Source organism: Bradysia coprophila (assembly GCF_014529535.1).
Source record: "Bradysia coprophila strain Holo2 chromosome IV unlocalized genomic scaffold, BU_Bcop_v1 contig_106, whole genome shotgun sequence".
NCBI lineage: Eukaryota > Metazoa > Arthropoda > Insecta > Diptera > Sciaridae > Bradysia > Bradysia coprophila.
Window position 1 is genome coordinate 907,917 of NW_023503372.1, and position 14,758 is coordinate 922,674.

The 14,758-nt window shown below is 34.6% G+C and overlaps 1 protein-coding gene across 1 annotated transcript in view; it reads left to right on the forward strand.

Moving 5' to 3' along the window:
* Nucleotides 1–14,758, forward strand: part of LOC119070737 (tRNA-dihydrouridine(16/17) synthase [NAD(P)(+)]-like) — a 62,518-nt gene that overhangs the window by 37,002 nt on the left and 10,758 nt on the right. Inside the window, exon 2 of the mRNA XM_037175197.1 lies at nucleotides 13,335–13,498. Within this exon, the coding sequence (XP_037031092.1) occupies nucleotides 13,388–13,498 (111 nt within the window). The 5' untranslated portion in view covers nucleotides 13,335–13,387. The remainder of the gene's footprint in view (nucleotides 1–13,334; nucleotides 13,499–14,758) is intronic.

The window sequence follows — 14,758 nt, forward strand, 5'->3', positions numbered from 1 at the left end:
CATTTTACCTGTCCGTTGTAACTATAAATAAATAAATCAAGATGCGGGAAAACGAAATAAATGTGGTTTGGCATTGGTTCAAACAAAGCTTGGTTTTTGCGATTACAGCTATGTTGGACAAGAAAAATTCTTTATTCGATGGACTGGACATCGTTTTTTCTGCTTTACTTTTACTTGGTGCGCCTTATCCAACTTTAAGTGGAAGTGTAAAAGATTCCATTCATAGATTACGATTTTACTGTCGATTTTTGACAAGCCCCCGTCTATATAATACAAAGGCACGCGTTTCTTAAAGATAACAAAAACTTTTTGAGTTGAGAGTAAATTTTCGAGGACGGGTCTGCATCACCATCCATTACTTACTTGCCCCTCATCGATCACATGAAATAAATGTTAACTATCTTCTATTTAAAGTTGGTTAAGGCGTACCGCGACCTATTCTTCATGTTCATCAGATTGTTGATTCGATATACCTATTACTTTCAACAAGATAGCTAAAATAAACGCAAAACGACATTTAACGAATTCAAACCCCAACTTTAACAATTACAACAAAAGGAAGTAGAAACACGAAAACTTCAATTAATGTTTGTGTGACTACTTAAAATCCCATTGCCGTAATAATTAATAACTTTTGATGCAATTCCAAATAAATCACATGCAATGAACCCGACATAAATATGCTGAGTCTATATTTAATCTGAATATCGGTGTATAATAATGCAATGCAATGCTGTCTGTGTATAGCCCTCCAACAAACAACTTTGAAAACTCAATTACCAAACATAAATCCAATAAATTTTACTAGGTCTTTGTGTATTCATGTGGATAATTAAATTGCATTTAAACATAGACAATAAATATCGCGTTAAAATTTTCAAATTCACGTTAAATTAACGATTCGAAAAAAGAAGAAGTTGGCAAAAATAAAATCCGAAAACAAAAGTACCTGGATTATATTCAGTAGCGATAATTAGCTAGGCAATGAAAAGGCAATTGCAACAATTTTGTAAAAGTAAATTTTTTTCTGTTACAAAAATATTGTCAGAGGCAAAAAAAATGTTAATCTCCAGAAAATGAAATTTTTTGTAGGTCGTTCAAATGAATTAAAATGTAATTGGGCATGAACGAATTTAATAAGAAATTGCAATTTGAGTTGAAGTGAATTTTTGCTTTTCATTTACTTCGGAAGAACAAAGAAATTGAATCTACCTATACCAATTCGGTTATGCACTGATTATTCAATGAAACAAAACAAAACGAAAAAAAAGTTCAATTACATTCAGCGTTCAATTGACTTCATTCTTGCCGAGTTTTCTTTTATCAATGAATTGAGGTAATTTGCGGTAGACTGAATGGAACATAAAACACGGTAATTTGTTGCATTTTAATTGCTGGTGATCATGAACAATAGTTTCGTGGACAGGAAATAGCGCAAGTTATGATGATATCGAATTACTGAGAGAAACATCTTTTCGTTTGTTATCGACGACGGCGATGAGCTATGGAATAGTGCATTAGGGTTTGGAAATTTTTGTTTTGACAAGTGCAACTCGCGTGAAAGTGATGGATTGTGAACCATTATAATTAGTATATTTCACATGTCTAGATCGACTAGGTAGCTCAATCGTTAGAGCAATGGATTCATACCCAAGTGCTAGCTAGGTTTAATCTGTTACAGACGGCAAGCATATGACCAGTATTATTAAGTATTTTTGATCGGTTGATTTCAAATCTTGTACTTCAATTTTTTTAACATGCATTTTTCTATATAAGGGACCATATTACACAGAGCTTGTCATTAATTTTGTCGTCCTTATCGATAATAGATGAATAGCCGTATGTGACATGTTAAATCTAGTCTATCGAGTTGGTGGACTTCACAACAATTTTCAAGTCAACAAACTCATTTTTTCATATGAAGTACATTGAGCGAGGTATCGTTAGAAAGGTATGACCTCTGACTATAAGATAAAAATTAACTTCGATCAAAATATGTCCACTCACCGAACTTTTGTGACAAAATAGGTTTCGAAGGGGTGTATGAAAATTCATGAAATGACAAATTTTGTATGGGGAAGGAACCTGATCGATTTTACTGAATGCTGTTCTGAGCTCCCAATAGGTTCCTGAATGTGCGTTCTTAGTTTTCGGGTGCACGTCGGAAAAACTTCTTTTTTGTTGAAGTGGGGTGTGAGCGATTGAATTTTGATACCTTCATCGTTTGTGAAAGGTTAAAAATCGTTAGCTTCCAGCTAAAATGATTGCGTGTACAAAAATTTTGATATCATGTATGAATAACCATTGTTGAATATTGATGATGAATAGATTGTGTAAACGTTCACATAATTCACCTCATGTGTCCTCGTACTTTTGTAATGTAGTGCTCATAACTGTTGAAAAATGTTAGAAGCTTTTTAAAAAAATCAAACTTTCATACACAAATTCTCGAATGGGCTGACAACCTGAAAACTTTCCATTGTATTCCGGACCTTAAAAATTTATGTTTCCACGAGCTACTTGACATCAATATCTCCATCACAATATGCCCATAAAAGAAAACTTTAATGCCGTAGAGAACGCTTAAAGATTCAGTAATTATTTCCGAAAGCTTTCTGTTCCGTCCAACTTTGTAATCTTACCAACAAACGAATACCACACAACGATCGATATTACGATTCAATATTTATTTCTTTTAATGTTTTAACACATTTCGACCACTCTGTCTTTTCTTCCAAAAGTTTCAATCTCAGCAGTATTATGTAGCTCTACATAAAACTGTCGAGTTATATAATTTCTGTCCCCTATTCGGTCATGCTAACATGTAAAGAAAGATGATATGTCCGCAGAATTGGTTTTATACAAGCGGATAAAACAAAACAAAAAAATTGTATCAAAACAGACGTGTAATGTTATATCGCAAAAGATCGATAATTTTCATTTAAACCCTAATGGAAAAATATTATCCTCATAAGAGCAAAGGCTGGAAAAATAATGGACAAGAGAAAATAATTGTGAACAGACAGCAAATGGTAATTGATTGGTTTTTTTCTGCGTTGAAATCCAATAATTACATTAGAAATATAATGAACGTAAGAGCACGAACCGACGACGTGTAAGCTTAATAGATTTTCAACAACTTCGTTTAGGAAAACTGATTTTCTTGAGGATTGTATGAGCCCCCTTAGGAAATATACTTTTTCTAGCCTTCTGTCAACATTTTTTTCAAAAGGAGAAATACAAATTTTGGTTTTGTTCAATGGATGCGGTGACTTCTGTTAGCCAAAATAATTCTTGAATGTTTTCATTTAATATACCGATTCAATTAGCATGTGTATCGATCGCTACATAATCACTGAATCTATTACATCTTTTGGTAAAGGTATCACCGATTGTTTTATGCAAAATCTTTTACTTCAATACTTTCAACATACACTTTACTATAAGACAACACTAGTCAGAACTACACTCTGATTTTCGGTCGTCATTATCGATAAAAGTTGATTTTCTGATCTTTAGCAAATTTTTGATTCTTCCTCTCCCATTTAAATAAGGTCAAATTTGTTAGAACCGCCACGTTTTCCTATGGCGCGACAGAATCTATAGAGTTTCCTTTGGAAAGTTTATTACTTTTTTATCACAAGTGGCAGATGCACCACTTTTTAAAATATTAGAAGTTTGAAAGATATTTTTAAAAGTTGAAAGATGAATCGTCTGCCATTTTGAATGCAATTTCTTGTAATAATTTTGTTTGATAAACTTATTGACTTCGAACGCAGAATCCCGTCACAAATAGCAAGGACTTGCGTCACCTTTACCAATTTTACCATAACCGACAATGTGTGATACCAAATGTTAAAAACAATGTTCGAGTGCGGTTTCGAGTCGCACATCGATTTCAAGAACCGTTTATATCTACGATTGCTTGCTTACCAAAGAAAATCTTGTCGTCATCCATAGTAAGTATAAAAGAAACGGGTAAAGCAACAAACAAACAAAAACTGAATCGAAGAACCCGAAATAAAATTCGTCATTAAACTGACCCTTTTTTAAGCTCATAAATCCTAATCCTACAAATATGAGAATGGAAGACATAAAAGTTAACAGATCACATATACAAAGGGATTTTAAATAATCGTATAATTTTGCAACACATCCCCAACCACATTGAATTCTTAAAAGTTCCATACATTTTCGTTTGGAAGTTTGTTTGGATTGGCATAAGTGAATAACAGAAAATAAAATAAAATATTTTTCCTTGGTATGTACACAGAAAAACTACATAAACTAAACAATCTGATGGTGTTTTTGTTGTTGATTGTATATGCAAGGGTCATTACACATAGATTCACTATCGTTACGATAAACAACGACGACTACGGCTTATAGTTCTAATATGTCTTGAGGGGGATGATTTTCTACATACTCTACACAAAAATGCCATTTACTTAATACCAATGGGCTTTTCTTCGTTATATGCGAACGTTGATGGTGTTTCCCATTCAAAACAAAGTTAATTTTTTATTTATTTCACTACGCTTATTACAACATTCGACTGGGTGCTAGCAATTTATTTTAGCGTTGAAAAAAAAACTATTTTGGGGTGAACAGTTTTCCATTATTATTTTTGAAACAATCTCATTTTCAGGTGATTGATCAAACAGTGTTCCCTCTTTTCCATCATATGGAAAATATATATATTCTGACTGACAGGACATGTTAGAATTTATTATTGCAGGAAATTAATATGAACAACTAACCAAACATCCAACAGCTCTCTGCTCGTTTGAATAATGTCAATATAATCCGAAAATTTAAAAGGATATTCATTTTAGTAATTTTCGATTCACCACACACTCACACATCTATAACTACACCATTAGACGGGCTGTTAGTTAGGATGAAATAATGTTTTCCTCGTTCGAGTCATTAAATCATTTACTCTTGCATTTGTAGTTGATGTTCTGTTTCGCTTTCTCTGCTCAGCGGTTTGCGGATAATTACTTTACGGATAATGAAATACTGTCGGAAAAATAGCATATGGACTGAGGGAGATTGGAATGTCATCTTTGGACGTACAAAACGAGTCAATTTGTGGAGTGATTAAAATTTGGTATCGTTTTGGGAAAGGGCTGTTATCATCTGTTATTGACAACCCAAACAAAAGGATGAGCTCTGGCTTTCTTTTCTTCCTTTGATGAAAAATGTATGATGATAAACATTTAGGGGAAAACTGCCCCGGAAGTCATAGTACCGGGCCCAGAAAAGTCACTATACAAATATACAAAGTCATTGGCTCAGCTTGACTCTCAACTTCATACAAAGTCATACATAGTCATGGTACTGCGTTTTTAGAGGTAGTTTCTCCCTCGTAAAAGTTTCATCTAGAACAAACGATGTAACGAAGTCACGCTGATGTCCATTTGGTTCGTTGGGAGCAAGGATCTAATTTCAGGCAACCAAAGTAGATTTTACAAAGAAAAATTAACATAATTTGATATCTTGTTGGTGCGGCGTCTGCCCCACCTAACCACGGAAGTCGGCGAGCCTAATGTAACGGGTGGCTTTGTCAACTAAATTTTTCTTTATTTGTCAAAAATGTTCTAACATAGATTCACGGTGAAAAATCGATTTAAGGATGGTCTTGGACACAAATACGTCACTCAGTTTTACGATCCTCGCTGATTTATTCTGAAAACATGTAACATTGTAACATCAGCAGCCACTTTCTCTAATTGAATATATACAGAAAGGAAACATGTTAAATTAGCGATTTATATGAAAAATGAAATTGATTCGAATAATCTGGTCATAGAGCTTTTTTGATACTTTAGAAGCAAAAACACCGCAGGGTATTGAGAATGAAGCTGAATTACTCTAATTTCATTTCCTTATGATTCGCTAGTGCTAGTTGGGCATGTATCATCAGATATTCAATTAAGTTTTTATGTGAGGTTGACAGTATTTTCTCTAAAACAAGAGTTCTTTAAGAAATTTGAGTTCATTTCGGGAATTTGTTCTTAACCAAGTATTCTGGCAATATTTACTATAATCGACAGCTTTTCTGGGTAATATTTTCTTATATTGTCTGTCGAAACTAATGAAGTAAAAGATTCTGTTTCAATCTGTTGAAAACATTATGGTTGCAAGGAGTTAAATAGAAGTTTCGATAAAATACTGCCTTTATACCTGTCGTCTGTGAAAGGTAAAAATTTGTATACAAAATCAAATGTGCCTACAAAATCCTTTAGGTATTAAAAATGCATCGGAAATTACGTGAAAATTACTAATTCGATGCAGTAAAAACATTTTGTTGACTATTCATGTATACGATCCATTGTTTATTTCTGCAAAATAAAAAAAAAATGAAAAGCTTGCAACTGAGGCTTTTACAATTTTAAATATTCTATCTATTTATCGGTCACGCCACATTTTACTGCTTTGTTACATGCCCATCAAAATGTCATTTAAAAAAAATTGATTTTTCTGCTGAATTCCACTAATAGTACGGTTCACAGTTTTGTCGACAATCGGTCAACGGGAAATGAATTATGTAAATTCGACATCATTTTACTCAACCGTTGCAATGCAGTCGGTTGCTTTCACGGAATAATTGTAACCATTTCAGGATGGAAAAATCGATTGTTTTTGCGTCTGCAATGAAGAATAGCAGTATGCAGGATTTAAGAATGAAAAGAAAAGATTCAAAGGTTTGCCTCTGTGTTCTCTGAATTCTCAAAAGCCATTTTTTTTGCGAAAATTCAGCAAAATAATAAATTCAAGTATTTTTTTACTCTCTAATAAATACGCTTTTACGAGATCTTACTGAGAATGCATCAGTGTACCTGACTAGTGAACTAATGTCCATTCATATCCTAGTTGTTACATTTTCTATTCTTGAACTATTACAGTCAACAACGGTGCACCATACTTACACAGTTCATGATAGCATGGTGGGTAATTGTAAGTTACTTTATTATTTACGTTCAAAAACATCGATTAAGTTTGTGTGGTCGTTGGCCTTTTACCAATTTTATCTTTTATCTGAGCGTACATTTCCTTTTAATGTCATTTGTGTCCCGGTAAAATGTTCGTCATTCCGTGTGTGCTTTTTTTCTATACTCTATCTAACCGAATCAGTTGTTTGTGTGTAATAAACATCGAAGTTGAATATGCGCTGGAAGATTTATTATTCAAAGTACGACATATCGATTCGTTCCAGTTGAATTTAATGTCGCAGATTGAAAATCAAGCACTAGAGGCTACATACATAAAACTCAGATTTTAGTTTTTTTTTTCGTTGTTTGCATTTTAAATTGCATAAATTCTAGTTTAGTTCACCATTTTCTGGTGCATGATAAAATATCGAATTTTTAAGCATATTTTTTAACGGGAAATGAAAATCAATGTTTTCAGACCCGTACGAAGTACAAGGTCTTACAAATTTGCCTTCGAGCTCGAAACAAGCGTGAGATAGGGCCCTAGAAAATAGGCTACCAGTCCCTAATTGTTCTTTTTTTTGCATATGAGTCGAGTTAATTTTAGACGATTTCGCTACTTTTCGTTTTGTTTAAAAGGTAATTGAATCCTACGGTTCCCAAACAAAATGCCGAATTGTTAGGGAAGTTGAAGATAAGAAGGGGGATTTCGACCGATGTTAAGATCAGACCTTGTACTTTGAAGAGGTCTGTTAATATTGCTAGAAATCGACGAACGGTTGGATCAGTGGTAACGTAATAGCCTTCCTCCAAGAATGCTAGGGTTCAAGTCCTGGTTGGGACATAAGATTTTTCCTAAATATATAACAAAAAGGGTCGTCTGTAAGCACACCCAACTTCATAATGTGGGTAGTTGAGGTGTTTGGTGCCTTCAAAGAGTTGTACACAGAAGAATGATATACATGACGACATCCTAATACTATAAATTATGTGTAAGTAATATCAGAGTCTAACTTAAGGCGGAGATATAATTAGCAGCAAATATTGGATGTACTTAGTGTTATATGGTTAGTTCGTCAGTAATTTAGATTTTTAGATCGAAATGCTTAATAAAAGGAAACTGGTGAGATGAAAGACTATACAAAAAAGGGAAGATGAAGATAAAAGAGGCTTTTGAAACGACCACGTACGGGTTTACGGAGCCTATGTTATTTTTCTTCGCAGACCCATAAATATTTGTTCTAAAAAACGGATTTATTTGAACAAAAATTCCATTTCCATTTGCGAAGTTAGTTGTTCCGGACTCTTGTTCATTTAAATTTCAACTATGGACAGAAGAACATTTAATTGTCAATATTTTATAAAATGCAAATCAATCGACAAACAAAGCTCATTACTAAATCAGTTGGTAATCATCGATCTGACTGTTTATATAGGGGTTGTGCTGTTCAATTTCAATTTAATCTATTTATAGTTTTAGATTACCAACCAATTTTAGTTCGGAATGGTTAATTGGTTTCTTTTTTTATTCACCTGACCGCATTCGGTAACATAAACATACCTAAAGGGTCAATGTGGTTGTGACAAAATAAGTGTAAAAAACGAAACAGTGAGTCTGTTTGGATTTTGTTTTTTTTTTGCGGATTTTCCATCTGACCGAATCTGATGAACTCTGATTGGAGAGTTACAGTGATTTGGTTTTGTTACTGGAAATACAATGAAATAACAGAGTGCCCTTTTCTCGATTTAAGTGTCCCTTTTGTGCGGAACGACTGGAATTCTACTTTTTTTTTATTGTGTGTTCGAAACGAAACATTTCACAACACTAAGTGAAGGTCTTTCCAGAACGGTAATGAATCTCCGAATTCCCATTGAGTTTGAAAATTTATTCGAATCGGATACGGGAATGAAATTATTTTTATGGTACGTGCCATCTGTATACGGGCAAGTGTAAATTTTTAGTGTGGAATAGTTTTTTGTAGCTTACGTTTGGTGTTGTGGCTATTTAATTTAAAGTTTGGGATTTTCGATTCAATTCGACAATTTTAGTCAATAATAAATGCTTTGTTGGTAGAGAAGTGTTGTATTTATAGAGCCCTCACAAGTTTTTTAAGCTTTAGCCTGTTATAGACGGCAAGCATATGACTAGTATTATATCGATCAAAGTATTTTTCAATCAAATCTTGTACTTCAATTTTCTTTAACATACATTTTACTATATGAAGGATCACATTGCCAATAGCTTGTCATTGTTTTTGTCGTCGTTATCGATAACAGATGAATCGCCGTATGTGACAGGTTAGGAACGGACTGTTATGTAAGTCCAGGTGAAGTTATTTTGTTGGTTTGTTTAGAGACCTCATTAACAGCTTTTAACGGCCAATAAGTTTAGTCTGGACCACCGACCCCGAGCCACAAATACCTTCTGATGAAAGTTAGGTTCTTAATTAATATGTCGCATAAATGTAGGTTATACATATCCATCGCAATTTGGATACGTCATTCAGTGTGTACATTGTTGCTGCCACCAAACGCACTATAACTACCCAAATTATCAAGCTTGAGTGAACTCTAGGACGAGTACCAATGTGACATAGTCGCTAGAAAACGTGAAACTATTTGACACGGGAATCAAACCCAGATCATTTTGGCTGGAAGGCCAGTGCGAAACCACTGCGCCATCCCATCCGACACATTTATGATATTTCGAATTTTATTTGCTCTTTTTAATGCAACAATTGCTCAGATGATTGCTATGTGACCTTGTGACGCTTTATTCCAGACTAAATTTGAACAAACTTCAACATTTGACAAAAATATCGAATCAGATCGACGAAAATAAATTATTTGTTGATTGCATAAACAAAATCGTATTACATGGATGATGGTATTGAGATTTGTGCACAGATGCGACATTCACACATCAATCAAGCTTCCAAATCAGACAATATGCTTTCCTAATCAAACATTCGTAATTCGTTGTCGATACACAATGTGTGAAAATTCGTAGGGTAAAGCTATCAAGTTCGAGCACCTGATGTGGTACGAGCCATCTATTGTCGTTTCTTTTGTTTAATCGAACTAACACGAAGGACAATAGAAGGCTGGTAAGACAGCAGGTGATCGTAGTTGCTAGTTTTACCCTATCTAACGAAATTGTATTCATAGTTGTATATCATCTGTTACCGGCAGCGATGGCAAGAACAAGTGAGGAACTCTGGATATTGCCGTCGTTTACTTATGGGGTTTAGTTTAGTAAAATCTTTATTGGTTCTATAACTTTACATGTATAATAAAACCGCATGGGTGGGGTCTCCTTTATAACCGACTACTTATAGGGTACTTCGTACATCTGTCAACCATTTGTTCTTTTACTTGAAATTCGGACTTGACGGAAAGTTGGCTTTGTCAAGTTTAGTTTGTGTTTCCTGAAGATAAAAAACGAATGGTCCCAGAAGTTGACCACTGGATGAAGTAACATAGTAGATTATGCTACTCTGTCTAAAATGTTTTTTGACGATTTAGAAGTTATGTACCTAGTCGAAGGCGTAGGGACTCAAGGCAGATAATAATAATAATAATCTGCTGAACAGCCGCCTGCTTTTAGTTCTGCTCCTTGAGACCTATGTCACAAACATAGTGACATCTATGTTGTACTAGGAGCGAAATTAGCAGAAGTCGTATACCGGTAAGCCCAACACTCAACCGATTCAATCAGCTTTGTTTAGATTACAAATATGAAAATCGGTTCCAATCTTCTGCGATTGGGTTTAATACTCTCATACGTGGTAATGAAGTAAAAGATTTTGCATTGGTTTTTGATAATGACGCATTTGCAGTCGACTGAATCGAAAGGTAATATAGAACATCTAAAACACTCACAGATCCCCGACTAATTCGCCTCCCCTGACTCCGATTAATCAGTCATCGGCTCTAATCTATTCCGGACGCTGAATATAAATCGTTTCCTGTTCGAATTGTTTAATAACCTATGAATCTTACCATACAACAGCGATGGTTTAAAAGCGTACAATAGACACCTCTGTAGACTATTACCCATAAATAACGACACCTTTAGTAAATAGAATAATTAATTAGCGCTTTGTATGATGAATGGTGATTTGTTGTTGGTCGGTGTACATGCGGAAAATTTATTCGCCCTTATCCAACCAACGTGTAAACATCGCATATCGTCCAGCAAACTAACCGAATAACAAGCCTTTATTTGTAAATTATTATATCGGGGCCATAAATATGCTTGTCTAGGTGTGAAATATATATGTGTGTTAATAAGTCCTCCGAAGGTCATCCGTATTTTCCTATGCGAAAGATATGAAAGAATTGCAAGGCTACAGCCAACTATATATCGTGTGCACGTAATTCCATCCCTTCACTGAACAAAATTCGTACGCAGTTAAGCTCAAGTTGTAAATCAAATTGAATTTAAAAAGTTTCCAGTCTGTTTCTACAGAGACATTGTATTGAGTATGACGATATAAACGAGATAGGACGGAGAGTTTTGCTCGTTTTCCCTTTGAATTTCCAGTGCGATTTCTATTCAAGTTTAAGAAGCAAGAGCTGATTGAATTTGTTACGTTCACAATTTTTCTTTTTCTAAATTATTATATCATCCAGACCGAGGAACACGTAGAGGAAGCAATTCCTTCTTCCTCTTCACTTCATCTTTTTTCTTTAAATAATCTTTTCGAATTATCGCTTCGAATAAATTGCAGAAGATGTTTTAAAGTGCTGTTCCGCTATAGCTAGCATTATATATTTGCATCATCATCCATCATTAGACTTCTTACTGTTGCAAGGACTTTTATTGACAATTTTTATGCCATTTCCGATTTTTTTTCAATCCAACAGTACGGCGTTTTTATTACCCGTACACTTTAGTACCTTAGAGCATAGAGAAAAATCTTGGATGTTATCGAAACGTTTATGAATTATCTAAAAATAAGGGACCATCCGGTCGGAAGAAAGAATTGTTTCAGGGAGAATCTGATTTATTTGATTTGATTTGTTCTTTTAGAGACTTCACAAACAGCATTTTACGGCCAAAATGACAAGTTCAGTCTGGACCACCGACTTAACGTGACTTCTGCCTCAGAAGTATGTAATTATTCCCTCAGCAAAGTTACAGGCATAACTGATATCTCGCCTAAATGTAGGCTAGGCATATGCACTAAACTTAATAGTATTTTTTGTTTGAATACAGATCTCACGATCGTCACTACAAAAATGGATACTCTTTTCGGTAGATTTTGTACGCTACGAAGAGATTGGATACCTTTCCTTGCATTCAGCACAAAATGATATTTTCAAAAATTCTAAAAAGTCGTTTGAGATCGTACATCCGCACTAGAGTGGTGAAGGGGTCTGGAAAACTTTGACTAGCCATGTTGTAGGTATTGGAAAAGTGCGGACAGAAGGGGGAAGGAAAGATGGAAAATTCGTGAAAAACTCGGATGTCCTTTGTGGACGATCCTTTTTTAACATACCTTGCAACCATCGCAATTAAAGTGTGTATGTGTCTAACGTCCTACAGTTTTATTTGTCAGACATCGTTCCACATGTTGACAACAAAATAAACGTGAAGAGAGTCGCTGCACTCAGTCGTATACAAATATCGGAGTACAAATTGAGTCGATAATCTAACAAAATTAAGTATTTTTGGAAGGATAAAACGAATGAAAAAGAAAAGAAAAACTGGGTCCCTTTACAATTTATTCCAGTATTTCCCTCTGTGCAACATGTATCCAACTCGTTCACAGCAAGTTATATCAAACTTTCAACTTTATATTTATTTTCATATGATTGACAGTCCCCAAAGACCCATCGCTATACGCTCCAAAATATATATCTCTCTCCATACGTTCACCTTTCGAATTTTCAGTATGTAATATTTGAACGCCATGTAAGATTAAGCTCGTAACCGAATCTCATATGTATATTAACTTTGGTCACGTTGCCGTCAATGGTGTGGTTTTTCTTATATCGAGCTTCGGTTGAGTAGAATTCAAGCTGATGTTGATTGGAGTTTTATGGGTACGGGGTGTGTTATTTCATTCAATGAAGTCAATTTACAGTGAGATTTTCAAGTTATTGAGTGTTTTGAAGAGATGTTTTAGGATAGGTTTTTTAGTCAGTATCTCGTCACCAGAATTTTTACAAGGAATTTTGATGAAGGCGTCGACTGACTAATAAATTTACAGTACACGAGAAGGGACAAAAATCAAAATCCTTTTTCACCTCATGCTACAGTATAAGACCTGAATAGTTGCCTCATCATATTTAGAAGATCACAAAATGCCATTCCATCGTATTACTGACGATTCATCCTAATGTAATTTGTGTATTTTCTACAAAAATTCTCTTTTTTATTATTTTCAGAAGTTCACTCGGTAAACAACACAACAGAATAGCAAAGTGGAAAAGAAAGCATTATGAAACCGCACATCAATGACAACATCGCATTTCCTATACCAGCCCAACAGAGACCGAAACTGTCTGGAATGGAATTTTACACGAAAACTTTGGGAGCGCCAAAATTGGTGGTAAGATTTACGATAATTTTATGCCGCCAATTTTTATTTCCATTTTTATTCGTTATTCTCTTGTTGTGGGTCGAGATGGATTAAGACTTTCTCTAGCTGACACATTTTATAGATTTTTGTTTCGCAGCCTAAAATGTAATTAAAATTGAAAAATTGATTTCGCGGTTGTGAACTATATCTATTGCCGAATATTTCGGTGGTGATCCAGTTTTACTGCTTTGTCCACGGTAAAAACTTATTTCGCTGTTGTTGCTGTTCCTCTCAGTTTCTCCTATTTCTCTCATTTTGTATGCTATTTCAAATGGCAATTGAGAGAAATCAAAGAAATTCAGGAAGAAAAGCTTAGATACGAAAGTGGGACTTTTACGGGTGCCAAACAGTAATTGTTCACAACGACGACAAAATCAGGCGTCCCACTTGTCCGAAATGTCCGAAATTTTACACATTTGTCCGAAATTGTCCGAAATGTCCGAAATTTTCTTCAAGATCTGAACGGATTTAAATATTGAAACTTGAAACTTATAAAAGACTCTACAAAAAAAATCGCCTGCGGCGCACTTGATACATTTTTCAATTATAATTTCCGTGTATCAATTTTTTGTCTTAAAATTTATATCAACATAGTCAACAACAGTCATTCGCTAATTAAATAAGTGTTTTACTAAAAACGATTTTAATTTGATTAAATCGTTACTGAATTTGTTAACTTAAACTACTTTCATTTCACTCGTCACAATCCGAGCCTCCACATAGATATTTTAATAATCGATGAGATAGACACGCTCTCCTGGTTTCTTCAGGATAACTTTAACTTCTGAAGGCAGTCAAATTCAAAAAACTCTGCATCCCATATTGACAAATTTTTTCGGTTGGTTCGGGAACATAGAAAATACCATAAGGAATATGCTTGAGGTGTCTCAATGGAAGTTGCAACGTCCTTAGGATTTTTATATTTAACAAGGAAAATTTACAAATCCCTCAAGGTTCAATGGGCTCCAAAACCCAAAAAAACCAAGAAAATTTTTTCTTGGTTTTTCGAAAGTCTACTGTTACTGTAGGGTAATTAAGTACATAAAGTGGTCGCAAAGTGACGTACTGATGTCAAAAATAGATTTATGAATGTGGCAGTAACGTTTTGGAACATGGCCATGGCGTATCGAACTTCGAAAAGTAAAAATACGACTAATGTTTTGAAGGTCGACGTATTAGGCATCAAGCACAAATTTGAAGTGCGAACAAGCGAACAATAGAATTTCGGAC